A 16,709-nucleotide genomic window follows, 5' to 3' on the forward strand; every position below is an offset into this window, starting at 1 on the left:
GTGCGTGAAGGGGAGTAGAGATGAGGGGGGAGAGGTAGGAGAGTGTGTAGAGGGGAGTAGAGTGAGATGAGAGGGGAGAGGTAGGAGAGTGTGTGGAGGGGAAGTGAGATAAGATGAGAGAGGTAGGAGAGTGCGTGGAGGGAAGTATAGTGAGATGAGTGGGGAGGGGTAGGAGAGTGCGTGGAGGGGAGTAGAGTGAGATGAGCGGGGAGAGGTAGGAGAGTGCGTGGAGGGGAGTGGAGTGAGATGAGAGGGGAGAGGCAGGAGAGTGCGTGGAGGGGAGTGGAGTGAGATGAGCGGGGAGAGGTAGGAGAGTGCGTGGAGGGGAGTGGAGTGAGATGAGAGGGGAGGGGTAGGAGAGTGCGTGGAGGGAAGTATAGTGAGATGAGTGGGGAGGGGTAGGAGAGTGCGTGGAGGGGAGTAGAGTGAGATGAGCGGGGAGAGGTAGGAGAGTGGGTGGAGGGGAGTGGAGTGAGATGAGAGGGGAGAGGTAGGAGAGTGCGTGGAGGGGAGTGGAGTGAGATGAGAGGGGAGAGGTAGGAGAGTGCGTGGAGGGGAGTGGAGTGAGATGAGAGGGGAGAGGTAGGAGAGTGCGTGGAGGGGACTAGAGTGAGATGAGAGGGGAGAGGTAGGAGAGTGCGTGGAGGGGAGTGGAGTGAGATGAGCGGGGAGAGGTAGGAGAGTGCGTGGAGGGGAGTGGAGTGAGATGAGAGGGGAGAGGTAGGAGAGTGCGTGGAGGGGAGTGGAGTGAGATGAGCGGGGAGAGGTAGGAGAGTGCGTGGAGGGGAGTGGAGTGAGATGAGAGGGGAGGGGTAGGAGAGTGCGTGGAGGGGACTAGAGTGAGATGAGAGGGGAGAGGTGGGAGAGTGCGTGGAGGGGAGTACAGTGAGATGAGATGGGAGAGGTAATCAAGCATTAGTCCTTGAAAGGTTTTGAAAACAGGGCGATCTTGAAGTTTATCCAGAATTGTATTGAGAGTCATTTTGGCTGGTCGGAGTATCGGGATACTGTGGCTCCTTTTACCGGTGCAGGTGAGGATTATAGCCTCCACAACAGCCTTTGTGTGTGTGTTTGTGTGTGTGTTTGTGTGTGTGTGTTTGTGTGTGTGTGTGTTTATGTTTGCGTGTGTGTTTGTGTGTGTGTTTGTGTGTGTGTTAGTATGCGTGTGTTTGTGTGTGTGTTTGTGTGTGTGTTTATGTTTGTGTGTGTGTGTTTGTGTGCGTGTATTTATGTTTGTGTGCGTGTGTTTATGTGTGTGTGCGCGTGTGTTTATGTGTGTGTGTTTGTGTGTGTGTTGTGTGTTGTGTGTGTGTTTATGTTTGTGTGCGTGTGTGTTTGTGTGCGTGTGTGTTTATGTGTGTGTTTGTGTGCGTGTGTGTTTATGTGTTTGTTTATGTGCGTGTGTGTTTATGTGTGTGTTTGTGTGCGTGTGTGCTGTATAGCGCGCACCGCTGACGGGCTGCCGCATCAACCAGAAATCCGCGGAAGTTCGCGACTTGTGGTGGTGGTGGTGGACAAGGCAACCGCTGAAGAAGAAGAAGAACGGCGTAGGGGGGAGGGGAGGGGTGGGGTGGGGAGGGGAGGGGTGGGGAGGGGTGGGGTGGGAAGGGGTGGGAAGGGGAGGGGAGGGGTGGGTGGGGTGGGGAGGGGTGGGGAGGGGTGGGGAGGGGTCGAGAGGGGTGGGGAGGGGTGGGAAGGGGAGGGGTGGGGAGGGGTGGGGAGGGGTGGGGAGGGGTCGAGAGGGGTGGGGAGGGGTGGGAAGGGGAGGGGAGGGGTGGGGAGGGGTGGGGAGGGGTGGGGAGGGGTGGGGAGGGGTCGAGAGGGGTGGGGAGGGGTGGGAAGGGGAGGGGAGGGGTGGGGAGGGGTGGGGAGGGGTGGGGAGGGGTATTCCCCGGTCCCTGACGTCACGCGCGAGGAATCCCCCCTGGTACCAATGCGCGTGACGGAGCAGTTTAAGCCGTTGCCATGGACGCGATCAGCTGGGGGAGGGGATGTCGCTGGGAGCTTACGCCGGGGTCCGCTGGGGTCCTGAAGACGCAGAGGGGACCCTGAGGGCGCAGCTGGAGGAGTCTTGAGAAATCCCCTTGGAACCCCCCCCTCACCCCCCGAACCATGAGCTGCCGCGGGGTGGAGGAACCCAGCGAGGGGGACCGGAGCCGCCAGGATGCGGGGTCGTTGGGGACGGGGTCTAGGACCCCCCCGATCTGCAGGATTTGCTTCCAGGGGCCCGAACAGGTGGAGTCTTCTCGGTCTGCAGTCTCCCCCCCCTCCCCCCCACGTCCCCCCGCTCTGATCATATCTAAACAAAATACGCAATCTCTTTCGTGAATCTGTACCTCTCGTCAAACAAGGACCACTATGTTGAAGTGATGGACGTTCATCTTCTTGGTTCTTTCGGTAAAGTCACGTAGAAGGGAAGTAATAAAAATAAAACATAATAAAATAATTCTCACGACGTTTCGGCCACAACGCAAGCAGCCGTCCTCAGGTGAAGAGCAGGTCTGTCGGGGAGACAACCTGTTCTTCAGACGCTGTCTCCCCGACAGACCTGGTCTTCACCTGAGGACGGCTGCTTGCGTTGTGGCCGAAACGTCGTGAGAATTATTTTATTATGTTTTCTTTTTATTATTTTATTATTTCCTTTCTACGTTACTTTACCGAAAGAACCAAGAAGATGAATCCCTGCAGTCACGAAAGCTTTAAATCGTGATGGCCGTTGCCTATAACAGTTGGCAGTTCACCAGCTGACTACTGATGAGGTATTGAATGCCGAAACCCGTTCAGAAGATTTCCACGGATTGAACCGATGCTGCTGAAATTATGCACTCCGCGTGCTGCTGATGGGATGTGAAACAAAGATAAATACTTGTATATTTTACATGATGTTACAGATACTGGACTTGAAGGATACGTATCATGTGCTCCCTGTATATTCACTGCCACGGCGTCGACTGCGCGGCCGCTGCCGGGTAACGGCGTGAAGCCAGAGAGTCGTGGTACACTGTGTAACAACATTTTTGTTAAAATTGTTTTATTCCTGGGTAATAAGTGTTATTTCCAATTGCTTGTGCCTCAAAAGTACAAAAATGGCTATTATTCCCCACAAACTTTGCTTTTGTGACCAGGACAGTGATATTTTGAAATTGAACTATTTTCAATGGGAAAACGTGTGCATTTGTGTTATTCCTTCACGTAAAGTCCGGTTCACAAAAGCAAAGTTTGTGGGGAATTATATCTCTAGATTTGAAGCTTTCGTGACTGCAAGGATTCATACTCTTAGGTTTTTTTCGGTAAAGTCACGTAGGTAAAAAAACATAGAAATAAAGTGGGAATAATATCCATTTTCTAATCTTTTGAGGCATAAGCGATTAGAAAATAAAACTTAGTATCCCAGGAACAAAAATCGTGTGACATAGTGACGTATCATTAACGGCCTTGCCCGTGATGACCCCTTGGCCTCAGAGCTTGGAGATGGGGGTGGTGGGGGGGGGTCCTGAGAGTCATAGCAGTAGTTATTGTTCATTTTGCGTGACCAGGTGAGATTCTCAAGAGATACCGGGGTAGAGGCTCATGTGCAAGAGTGACCTTGGGGCATCGGTCTGCCTGTAAGAGGCGATGATGGCGATTGTGTCTACCAACCACGGTGCTGTTGTGAGTACAATCCAAATTGAGTCACTCGCGGTGTCATTTTTCGAATTTGGCAAAATTGTACCGTAAAGCTGGCACACAATCGCCTACTCTTGCGAAATATGCCATGGGATCTTACACGTCCACTGAAGCAGACGGTGCGTGGTAGTAGCAGTAGTATTATTGCTGTTACACCGGCAGTATTAATCGGGGTGGCTGCTGGATTCGAACTGTGAATTTTTGCAATGAGCGGCAGTGACGCGCTACCGCTGGGCCGTGTCACTGCCCAGAGCGAACTGCGTTGAGCACAAGGCCGAGTTCGAATCCGGACCACGGTTCACATTGGTGGCGAATTATATCTGAACTGATCCTGGATGCACCCTTCACAAACCCGCACTTACCAGCGTGGCCGAGGTTATGGTTGAACAACTCCCATGATCGATATCGTGTGGAGAGGCCTTTATCCAGCAGTGGCTTGAAAAAAGGCCTGTAATTGATTGTAACTGTGTTATTATTCGTATCTAAATAACGCTGTGCATAATTAACGTACAAACTACACACGAACTTTGAATCTATATACGGTACACGCACATCTTTATCACCCTGCTATCGCTACTACTTCCATGGGCACTGCTCAAGCAGACACTCACTGTGTTGTGTCATCGATCATCGCTACTCCTGTGTTCAACCACGACGCTGCAGGTTACACCAACAACAACAACCGCCATCCGCCACTAAGTGGCAGGGACATCACCACGAGGCTTGTGCCAGGCCAGGTGCACTTTAAGCGTGAAGTGTCGAACGCCCGCCGGCAGGAGGTCACGAGACAGAGCCGGTTGCCATGGGTTGATTGCTTTAGATGTCTGCCCCGATGCACCAGTCACCCACTCAACCTCCCACTCAATCACCCACTCACCACCCTACCAGACGGACCGTTTCATCTCACCCGGACCGTATTCAACCACCACCGCACAGCAGGTCACTGCATCTGCGTCTTCCCTTCGACTGCTCCACTTTCAAATTCCATCCCACCGCCACCACCACCATCTCTTATACTACTACTACAGTATCGATACTAATAATAACCATGTTCACGATCCATAAACGCCGTTATCTATTTACAGCCTGGATAGTGCTGCTTGTCGCTGGCCGCTCGTCGCTGGCCGCTCGCCGGTCCGTCGGGGCTGTTCTCAGCAGCTGTACGAACTAACAAACTCACAGAAGAAGAGCGCTTAGGGGCCGTCCATAAATGACGTCACGCACCTGGGCGGGGGGGGGGGTCAGACATCTGTGACGATGTGTGACGAGGGGGGGGGGGGTGAGAAATGTGACGTCACATCAAAATGCGCAACTTTAAATAAACATAGACAACACGTTCTGCTTAATAGACTTTTTTAATAAATGTTTTCTCCTACAACGTCAGAGTGCAGCGCCACATTAAATACGCACTACAATGACAATAGTTTAAAGCGATTTGAAGCATGTTTTATTTTTTTGTGGGGGGGGGGGGGGCAGAGCTCTGTGACGTCATATTTGAGAGGGGGGGGTCTGACTTTTTGTGACGCCGTGCGACGATGGGGGGGGGGGGGGGGTCAAAAATCGTCCAAAATCGCGTGAACGTCATTTATGGACGGCCCCTTACTCACGGAATGCCGGTGCCCGTCTGCCCTGTGGCCCTGGCTGCCCCGCTAACCCGTGCCCCCCCCCCCCCAGGGGCTGCTGCTGAGCCCATGCCGCTGCGCGGGGTCGGTGCGCTTCTCGCACCAGCGCTGCCTGCTGCAGTGGACGAGCGAGCGCGGCTCGTGGAGCTGCGAGCTGTGCGGCAGCCGCTACCGAGCGCTGCCCGCGCGCCTCAAGGGGCCCCTGCAGGTGCGATCGAGAACCTCCCCCCCCCCTTCCCCTTCAACACTAACCCTAACCGCTAGACCCTAATCACTAACCATTCACCAAAAACCCGAACCGCTAACCCTAACTACTAACCCTAACCACTAACCCTAACCACTAACCCTAACCACTAAACACTAACCGCTAGACCCTAACCGCTAAACCCGAACCGCTAGACCCTAACCGCTAGACCCTAACCACTGAACTCTAACCACTAAACCCTAACCGCTAAACCCTAACCGCTAAACCCTAACCGCTAGACCCTAACCGCTAAACCCTAACCGCTAAACCCTAACCACTAAACCCTAACTGCTAAACCCTAACGGCTAAACCCTAACCACTAGACCCTAACCACTAAACTCTAACCACTAAACCCTAACCGCTAAACCCTAACCGCTAAACCCTAACCGCTAGACCCTAACCGTTCAACCCTAACCGCTAAACCCTAACCACTAAACCCTAACTGCTAAACCCTAACTGCTAAACCCTAACCACTAGACCCTAACCACTAAACTCTAACCACTAACCCTAATCGCTAACCCTAACCGCTAAACCCTAACCGCTAGACCCTAACCGCTAAACCATAACCACTAAACCCTAACCGCTAGACCCTAACCACTAAACTTTAACCACTAACCCTAATCGCTAACCCTAACCGCTAAACTCTAACCGCTAAACTCTAACCACTAAACCCTAACTGCTAAATCATAACCACTAAACCCTAATCGCTAGACCCTAACCACTAACCCTAACCGCTAGACCCTAACCACTAATCCTAACCGCTAGACCCTAACCACTAACCCTAACCACTAGACCCTAACCACTAGACCCTAACCACTAAACCCTAACTGCTAAACCATAACCACTAAACCCTAATCGCTAGACCCTAACCACTAACCCTAACCGCTAGACCCTAACCACTAACCCTAACCACTAGACCCTAACCACTAACCCTAACCACTAACCGTAACCACTAACCCTAACCGCTAGACCCTAACCACTAACCCTAACCACTAGACCCTAACCGCTAGACCCTAACCACTAAACCCTAACCACTAGACCCTAACCACTAGACCCTAACCACTAACCCTAACCACTAACCCTAACCGCTAGACCCTAACCACTAACCCTAACCACAAGACCCTAACCGCTAGACCCTAACCACTAACCCTAACCACTAGACCCTAACCACTAAAACCTAACCACTAAACCCTAACCGCTAGACCCTAACCACTAAACCCTAACCGCTAGACCCTAACCGCTAGACCCTAACCGCTAGACCCTAACCGCTAGACCCTAACCACTAAACTCTAACCACTAAACCCTAACCGCTAGACCCTAACCGCTAGACCCTAACCGCTAGACCCTAACCGCTAGACCCTTACCACTAACCCTAACCGCTAGACCCTAACCACTAACCCTAACCACTAAACTCTAACCACTAACCCTAACCGCTAGACCCTAACCACTAACCCTAACCACTAACCCTAACCACTAAACTCTAACCACTAACCCTAACCGCTAGACCCTAACCACTAGACCCTAACCGCTAGACCCTAACCACTAAACTCTAACCACTAACCCTAACCACTAAACTCTAACCACTAACCCTAACCGTTAACCCTAACCACTAGACCCTAACCACTAAACCCTAACCACTAACCCTAACCGCTAACCCTAACCGCTAAACCCTAACCGCTAGACCCTAACCGCTAGACCCTAACCATAACCACTAACCATAACCACTAAACCCTAACCACTAACCCTAACTACTAACCCTTCACCACTAAACCCTAACCACTAACCCTAACCACTAACCCTAACCACTAAACACTAACCACTAAACTCTAACCACTAACCCTAACCGCTAAACCCTAACCACTAAACCCTAACCACTAACCCTAACCACTAAACCCTAACCACTAAACCCTAACCACTAACTCTAACCACTAACCCTAACCACTAAACACTAAGCACTAAACTCTAACCACTAACCCTAACCACTAACCCTAACCACTAAACCCTAACCACTAACCCTAACCACTAAACACTAACCACTAAACTCTAACCACTAACCCTAACCGCTAACCCTAACCACTAAACCCTAACCACTAAACCCTAACCACTAACCCTAACCACTAAACTCTAACCACTATCCCTAACCGCTAAACCCTAACCACCAACCCTAACCCCGACCGCCAGAGCCCACGAGGTCCCAATGGGATCACTCTAAATACCCTTTGACGATTGGTGATTTGTTCGTTTCCAGTTTGAGCAAAAAAGACACCGCTACTTGAGAATATAATTCGTGCACGCACTCGGTCAGCGTTAATGTATCCAGGAGACAAAAAATAACGAAATGTTCAGCGTTGGCAATATGTCTGATTCATCTGTTTGAGTAGCAAGATTCTCTCGTTATGGGGAACCTTGACAATGACAAGGTCGCACAAATGTTGGCATCCATCCTTGTGGATGTATCTGTGATAGCGGCTCCGTAGGCAGTAGGTGCGTGCGTGTTTGCATGTGTGCGTGTGTGTCCGTGTGTGCGGAGTGGTGGTGTAGTGGTTAGCGCGCCGCACGATGAACCTGGCGACCCAAGTTCGATTTGCAGTCACGGCCAACACCAGTGGCGATTATCTGAACCGGTCATGGGCCTCCCCTAGGTCGACTCAACCTCAAATGAGTACCTGGTGCGGTTTATAAACATCGCCACTGGGGAGACAAAGGTGGTCGGGCGTAGTGCTGGCCACCCACTTTTAACGGCGCTCCTCGCTAACAGCACTTGCCCCAACAGTCTGTTGAGGCTGCACGGGGGATCTTTGTCTGTTGTGCGTGCGTGCGCAGTGGCGCGCCGTGTCTCTATCGGTGGTGGAGCGCGTGCAGGTGTCGGCCGTGGTGCTGGGCGCGGTGTTCCTCTGCGCCAGCCTGGCGTGGCTGCTCTGGTCGGCGTTCAGCCCCGCCGCGCGCTGGCAGCGTATGGACCCGCTGTTCCGCGTGTGCTACGCCATGTACGCCTGCATGGACCTCGTGTGCATCGGTAGGCGCGGCGCACGGCCAATAAATGGAAGTCGCGTGAACGAGCGGGTCGATTTATGACCGATTGAGCGGCACCGGTGTTGCTGTAGACTGGTCTCGCAGTTGCAACTCCCTGATGATGCCGGTCACGACGATCAGCAGAATGTCGTTACCCCTTTGAATGTTCGCCAGTCACAGCACCGGTGGTGCTGGTGAAGCAGGAATAGACTGGGCACGTTGGCTCGCGTGACAACTTTATTAATGATCAATTCAAATGGTCCCCACCCTCCCCAATCGACAGCCACCATGTGTGGGCACATGATGGCTCAGCAGCTGGCCTGTTATCGGGCATTTGTCTGCTGGCAGGAGGCGATGGATACTTCTGCTGTGTGAAATCCCAAATGAGCGATTGACGGTGTCACTTTTCTAATTTGGCAAATTTAGCATGGGCGGAAAAAACCCGATTTTTCCAGCGGCAGGCATCGGGTTTTTTCTTTAATACAATTAAACCCGATTTCGGGGAATTAAAACCTGGTTTAATGAATACGAAACTCTGATCCAAGGCTTAGGCTGCTTCCTCGTCGGTGCTGCTATTGTACTCGGGGCCGTCGGGCACGGGGTAGTCGTAGAATGCGGCGGGCAGGTTGGTCTTGATGAACACGAGCTTCTCCTCCACAATCGTGGGCGCCAGTGAGTTCCTTAGCTTGGAATGGATGAAGCCCATCGTTGAGAAGTTGGCGAAGTGCGGTTCTGCAATTAGAACCAATTATACCGGATTTCTCCCAATCTCAGATGATCGGGTTTAATATAAAAAGACAATTATACCCGATTGTAAAAAACCCGACTGTGCCACTCTTGAAATTTAGACTGTAGCGCCAGCACACAATGGCCCGCCCTCTTCGTATGGCGTCAGGGATCTCTAACGTCCACTGTGAATGAGACGGCGCGGGATGTCTCGTTATTACACACCCCAGCGTTAACCAGGGTGGCCTGCCGGATTCGACACGCGAACCCCTGCAAAAAGCAGCGAACATGTCACCACTGGGTCGCGTCTCTGCCCCATAGCCACCCTGACTTTGTCCCAAGTTTAAAATGTTTCGGCCTCATGCTCATATGCGCCACGGTGGCGAGACGTTTACTACCTCGACTGGTATGCAGGTTGTGGCTAAGATCCCACACCTGACGCCTGTATATTTGGAGTTTGCACGTCTCTTTTCCGTGGTTGTGTGGGATTTTTCTCCGGGCACTCCGGTTTTTCCGTCCACAATTTATAAACACGCGTTGAGAGTATTTCGCTGCTATACATTTCCACATGATAAGCCACTTCGTTGAGCGATCATTTGTGGCCACGTTGATTCTGAAAAAGAGATATATACTGAAGCTCAATGGGCCTTACCTCACACCACAGTGAGATGTTTATCCAGTATCGGGCACTTGTTTGATGACGACGACGAACATGACGATGATGTGGCCCGGTCTGTCGCCCTGACGAATTCCTCCACGGTGCATGGCTCCTAGAGGAGTTGACAGACCAACAAGCAGATGCTCCGTCGTCCGCCACCACATGAGATGATCAACTTGTGAGACTTGCAAAGGGCGGGGCTACTTGAGTAAGTGGTCGGGGCTAATATGAGAGACAGCGAATCGGATTCCTCCGTGCGGGTTGGGATAGCGATGGAATGGGTGGGGTTATAAAGCGGGCGGGGCTGACCGCAGGAACCTCCCGATAATATGGTAGCTTTACGCTAACCGCATTAAATTTCGATTTAAAGCTTTTGTGACTGCAGGGATTCATCTTCTTGGTTCTTTCGGTAAAGTCACGTAGAATGGAAATAATAAAATAATAAAAATAAAACATTAAATAATTCTCACGACGTTTTGGCCACAACGCAAGCAGCCGTCCTCAGGTGGAGAACAGGTCTGTCGAGAAGACAGGTCTGTCGAGAAGACAGAGTCTGTCGAGAAGACAGAGTCTGTCTTCCCGACAGACCTGTTCTCCACCTGAGGACGGCTGCTTGCGTTGTGGCCGAAACGTCGTGAGAATTATTTTATTATGTTTTATTTTTATTATTTTATTATTTCCATTCTACGTGACTTTACCGAAAGAACCAAGAAGGCTAACCGCATTGTTTGTGGAACACGGTGACGTGAGCCCACTGCTCTGCTACTGTTCCTGGGCCATTCCTGGGCTGGTAGCGAACTGTTTTCATGAAACCAAATCTGTAAATGACAGGGAAAAGCCCAGCATAGCGGAGACCGGCTCTCAGTGGTCGTGGAAATGAGTCACAGGGGGCTTTACCCACCCAAACGAGTTGGTGTTGCACACTCGAGATGAAAGACGTGGGCAGGTGCTCCAAATCGAGGGCAAGCACATTTATTTATTGTGGTTCATATGAATCTTAGGAAGAACAGCACCGTCACTCTGTAAAATGCAACAGCGCGTGTTACACGCAGCAATCCTTCCGAGACGCCATTAACCATGTTGTTGGTTTACACGTGCGGTTATTCATTAACCCTGCCAGCCACCTACAGGCCCGACTCAGACATTACATGCTGCTGTACACACATGCATTGATGCATTGCACAGCACATCAGGACTTTCACAGAACCACACTCCCTTGCTGCACAAGGACACACTTAAAAGAGTGATCCATTCCTAATGTGCCACATTGGGCATGTGTGCCCAACCACGGCTGGATGACGAGGGCCTTCCTCACCACAGTACGCATCGTGGGGGTTTTTTGACCGCATCTCACGATGCTGCTGAGTGCAGGTTTTGTGAAGAGGGGAGGATAAAACACATTCCTGCGGAGGGAGCTGGTAGGAACGTTGGGTTGCTCGGTCAATGGCCAGGGTCAACGGCGGCGTGGTGTATTCCGCAAATATGCCTGACTGTGAGGGTGGGAACAAGCCGGCGTGAGTAGGTTAAACGTTGAGTTTTATAAGGGCACCACGGGGTGACCAGCCCCTCCCCACCCAGCCCCACCCCTCCCACCCAGCCCCACCCTCCCCACCGAGCCCCTCCCCACCCTCCCCTCCCCACCCAGCCCCTCCCTCCCCACCTAGCCCCTCCCTGCACGACGGACGGACACAGTAATCCCCTGTGGGCTGGTGTAACCAGGAGGTTCCTACCAGTATAATATATGTTACTGCACTGGGCCCTGCTGCTCACAGATATCGCCACGTGCTATACCGTGAGCAGGCAGCACGGGGCGCTGCCATGAAAGCAATGACACGAGGAAGTCTCCCTTGGCCCCGTTAAGAGATCAGGGATGAGGTTTGGGTCGGTGCTTAGGGTTACAAACGTGTTCATTGGGATGAAACTATGCAACGTTTTTGCCTCGTATCACCTGAATTCGTTTGCGTGAATTAATATGTATTAGTCAATAATTCCCATCAAATAATAGCTTATGAATGGTCATTATTCCAAAAACGATGCCCCACCCCCCCCCCCCAAGCTGAGAGATGTCGATATAGGAAAAGTCTAGAGTTCCCGAAATGAATACCCTCGCCAATAATGAGGTTCAGCAAGCAGCATCCGGACGCGGCTTCGATGTTTCCTCAAACTCGCAGAACACCCCAGTGGCCACAACAAATCAATTTGTCTTCAGATCATTTATGAAAGAAGTCGTGCAACACGGGAGGGCAGTGACTCGGTCATGGGGCTTGGCTCCGCGCCTCTGAGTTGCGGCCGGCCGTTACGTCCGCAAATTTGTGCGCGTTATAATTTGCATTATTATTATAAACCACAGGAGCTCCGATTTTGATGAAAACAATAATTGTTCTGTGAGTGTTCAGGGGATCATTAACAGTCAAATATACCCCCAAAAATACCTTAACACACTCGTCGGTATCACCGTGTGGGCCTTAAGATAAAAAAACACATAATCGGTGACGTTTCAGGCAATGACCCTTTTGCATTCGTAAATGACACCGCGGATGCAAGCAACAGAAATGGCACTTCAATAGAATCTACGATGATCCTGCAGTGACGTAAGACTAATCACGGCTGAAAAATATATGTGGTCAATGCTATATTAAATGGAAATAATGCACTTGTAATACCTTCGAATAATACGTACTGGCTCGCCTGCGTGGCAAGAGAGAACCGCTGCTCGCAGTATCTCTTTAGGGTGGAGTAAGGGCACCGAGGCTGCCACTTTTATGCCCCGGCTAAATTACTCAGGGAAGTGGGCCAAGCACGCCCTGTCCCCAGGGACTGGATGCTGATTGGCACTTAACAGAGTCCGAGTTTTTCACCCAACCTTACGCACGAATTTCAAAATACGTACGCAATGCTTGAGTCTACATGGGCGAGCGATGCTAATTCACGAGGCTTCACAATCCAGACCGACGTTAGATGTGTTACCCCCCTTCCCTCCCGAGATATTTCTGCGATGTCCGTTTGTAGCGCAACAAGTGGCTGTTAGATGATCATTATAAATCCGTGGAAGCTCCACAAGTGTCTCTCTCTCTCCCTTTAATACTCATCAACCCACTGTAACAATTTTATAACTTTGAATATATCGCTGCCAGTGAGGAAGCCGTTGGGTTATCACATAACAGTAGTTGATTTTGATTTGCTTGATCAAGAGCTCAGAGGTGGTATAGCCCAGTAGTTTCAATCCGGCTGGTGGTGTGGAGCTTTGGTCCATTGCTCTTCGCAAAACGATGTCCGGGTGCGGTCAAAGTGACGGCCCGGGGCACCAATATCAGCCGAGTGAGCGCTGAGCGTTAACGTCGGTCTTAGGTATTTGCTGAGTGTACGCGAGCACAGTCTACTCATGACGTTATGAAGCAATAGCTGGGCAGGCGGGTGGGACAGACTCAGGTTGTAGATGATGACACCAGACAACAGCAAAGACAACGATCTCCTCTATAAATAGCCTTAATAGACTTTTGGGGCGAGTGCTGTGAGCGAGCACCTTTGAAGGCCGGCACGGCGCACGATGAGATGGGTGGCCAAACACCATCATCTCCCCAATGCTGATGTTTACACACCGCACTGGGTACTCATTTAAGGCTGAGTCTACCTAGGGGAGGCCCAGGACTGGTTCGGATAATCGTCACTGGCGTTGGTGGCCATGAGCGGGAATCGAACTGGGGTCGCCGGGTTTGTAGCGCAGTGTGCTAACTGTTGCGCCATCGCTCATAATGGAACGCACAGGCACCAGCGGTCGTGATAAGCGCCATCATTACCATCGAGCGCTCGTGACACACAGGGCCCTGGAGGCAGCAGCTGTGAGTCGGTCAAGTCTGGCTACTCTCACAGATGCATTACTTTTAGATAAACCTGTTTTGCTCGTTGCATTATGAGAAAAGCAGGTTAATCTATAAGCGAATGCCAGCATTCCTCTCTGCGAGAGTTATGCATTCATACTTTTTATAAAGTGACACCGTCAGACCAGCAAACACATGGCCCATAGGTTTTCACAGCCAATGTTATGATTCATGACATATATATTTGGGTTGTACCACGTAAGGATTTGTCCAAATCTCTGCCATTAGGAATCCTCCAACACCCGACACAGCCAAATTATGTCATGAGTACAAGTACAAACGTTAAATGTGACAACAATCATCGCTACCAAATGTAGCAATTATGTACAATATGTATGTATAGTATCAAATTGCTACATTTTGTTAAGAGGATTGTACATTTCGATATTGTCTCATTGATAAATGATCATTCTTAAACTTATTGCAAAGCTAAAACAATAAATAAGTGGCGTGTTAAACGCTTGTACGCATGCTCATTAATTAATTTGGCCGTGTTGGGTGGTCGAGAGTTCCTCACAATAATATTTAGTCAGATCATTACGTAGCCTAAACCAAAACTCAAATATTAATCACCAGCATACACAATTTCAATACAATTGAAAAACTCGAAATATATAACAATTCAATACAGGGGACCATTTTTTTCTATATATACTGTATTTATTTGTTTTAAAAACATTGCCAAAAAATTGAAAATCATCATTATCAGACAATAATTAATTATCCAGCGATGGGTGAAGGTCTCCCTGTGTTGTGGTGTCACGATGCCAGGATCCACCTTACTCGTGTAAACGAACCGATCTCATTGCCACCTCTGTCGTGGTCATCCTCTGAGCCACAAACGGACATTTCTTTAGCTCATGCCCTGATGCCAAAAACAGTTGGAATACAAATTGTGAAAGGTTCAATGAGGACGATGAGATCACAAAGAGTCTGCTCTATGTATTTCACACCCACGTACGGCAGGCCTCATTGTGCACGAGGGCCCGTCGGTACGCCGGGTGGTGCGCCGCTGGCTCGCCGTGAATCAGCACTGGCGTCTGCTCGACTACGACAAGGCGCGTGCCGTGGAGGACGAGAACCCCATTACGGGACCCCCCGCCCGGCCTCCGGCCCTCCCGGGCCCGATCGGGGCCGTGCGAAGCCCCGAGGTCAGCGCGGTGGTCGGATCGCCGTCCCGCGCGTCGCCGTGCGCTTTCGCCTGCGGTTGCCTCGGCGGACGCGTGTGCGGCCAGCACGGGCAGGAGGCGGAGGAGCGCGGTGCCACCACCACCACCTCAGATGTGTGATGGGACGGGCCTACGGCCGCCGATTGTCGTCACTACTGTGACCGCTGCTGGAATGTATCTATGCAAATAATCATACACGTGGGACACGGAGCGGTGACAATCAAAAGAGAAAGCCAAGACAGAAACTGCTGGCTCACGCAGCAAAAGGAACTTCACATGGTGAACAGGAGCACTGTGACACGACAGATGCGTTTTCGCAGGGGGACACGCGAACATTCTTTGTTTCGCCTGTGGCTTAAGGTATAAATGATGCATACATTCTTAATGATTGTCCAACACTTCCCCATTCCTCTGGACTCCCCATTGCGAAATGTCCACTGCACCCATTGAATCTTCATGGTGTTCAAACGAGGAAGTGGCATTGGAATTTAGCAAGGTCAGACTTCTCATAAAACCCCAACAAATTCCTCGTGCTCAGGCTACACGCAGGAACGCGGGCCATTTTGGGTGATGGTGGAGACCAATTGCATCTGGCGAAACGCACTTGACAGACGGCCAGCGTTTCATTCGCCCGTAGACTGGTCTGTGTGCAGGGTGCTGTGAAGACCAACACTGAAACGCGAAACAACAAATTGAAAAATAACTGCATTGCAAATTGGTGAGTACAGCTCATAAGACAATCAAATGCTAATCCTCCCCTTAACCCTTACCAACTATCCAACCAAACATTAGAACCAGCCAGGGTTGGTTATTGACAGGCACTGCAACACCGATGCATAATAATCATTTGGTATTTTACCCTATATTCCTATAATTCTATACACAGGTTTATAAAAATATATATATGAGGACTAAACAAGGCGAGATGGAGACGGCGCGCCAAAGGAGCAGTTTTGCCGGCCTACTCCAGCTAAAATTGAGCACCCGTACCAGGACGACAGACGTGTACCCCACCCCAAAGCAACAAGCAGCGAGTCTTCCTCTACATTTCAATGACCTTACCCCACACATTTACCTCTGGCACTTCTCTAGGCTCGGGGGTTCCTCCTTCAACTCTCTCGTTCGCTTTTCGGTTTCGTTGTTGACAGCGTCTTGGCCAGTAATGAGTTCGGCCCCTCGGAATGCCACTCACCCCTCCGACTCGACGCTTCTCACGAACGACTCATCTAGCCAGGAACCGGTGCTGTGACTTGTCAGGAGGGGTCTGATGCTGCTGCTATGGTGAAATTCTAAAGTTTTGTTTAGGAGTCATCTTACATTTTTCAGCTTGAGCCAAATGATTTCTAATATTTTACCACCGATAGAATGCTGCTGCTGCTACTCTTAAACGATAAATACAATAAAGCTGGGTTGCTATTTATTCCATGCATTTGTATTTTCTTATGAGTAAAGATTCTGTTTTTTGCAGGTTGGGTTTTTGATCGACATAAATATATTTTTTTTTCATGGAGAAGGGAAAAATTCATCAATAAGTTATTGAAGCAAATGTAAAGAGGCAGGCCTGCAACATATTGCTCATGCCCCTGCTGGCAGAAGAGCCTCCACGAGATGGAAGCTTCTACATATCCTCTTAAAAGGCTAGTTGGCCTACTCTTCCACGCTAGGCAGACTTCTTTGGAAGAGGTGGGAGTACGGCCGAAGGTGACCTGCCTGTTGACTACGGTGTAACCATTA

At 50.6% G+C, this 16,709-nt stretch overlaps 1 protein-coding gene across 1 annotated transcript; it reads left to right on the plus strand.

Moving 5' to 3' along the window:
* Positions 1–1,942: 1,942 nt before the first annotated feature.
* Positions 1,943–16,395, plus strand: LOC133349756 (E3 ubiquitin-protein ligase MARCHF9-like). Its single transcript, XM_061563475.1, has 4 exons — positions 1,943–2,235; positions 5,341–5,496; positions 8,356–8,548; positions 14,773–16,395. The coding sequence occupies exons 1-4, from the start codon at positions 2,113–2,115 to the stop codon at positions 15,093–15,095; spliced, it is 795 nt and encodes a 264-aa protein (XP_061419459.1). The 5' UTR covers positions 1,943–2,112; the 3' UTR covers positions 15,096–16,395.
* Positions 16,396–16,709: the final 314 nt, after the last annotated feature.

Source organism: Lethenteron reissneri, chromosome 31 (assembly GCF_015708825.2).
Source record: "Lethenteron reissneri isolate LAM-NWPU_2019-01 chromosome 31, ASM1570882v1, whole genome shotgun sequence".
NCBI lineage: Eukaryota > Metazoa > Chordata > Hyperoartia > Petromyzontiformes > Petromyzontidae > Lethenteron > Lethenteron reissneri.

What these genes read in the sequence shown, in the direction of transcription:
- LOC133349756 (XM_061563475.1), top strand. Translation starts at nt 2,113, where the DNA reads ATGAGCTGCCGCGGGGTGGAGGAACCCAGCGAGGGGGACCGGAGCCGC. An exon ending in GCCTCAAGGGGCCCCTGCAG is followed by an intron (nt 5,497 to 8,355) that starts GTGCGATCGAGA and finishes GTGCGTGCGCAG; the next exon opens with TGGCGCGCCGTGTCTCTATC. An exon ending in CATGGACCTCGTGTGCATCG is followed by an intron (nt 8,549 to 14,772) that starts GTAGGCGCGGCG and finishes CACGTACGGCAG; the next exon opens with GCCTCATTGTGCACGAGGGC.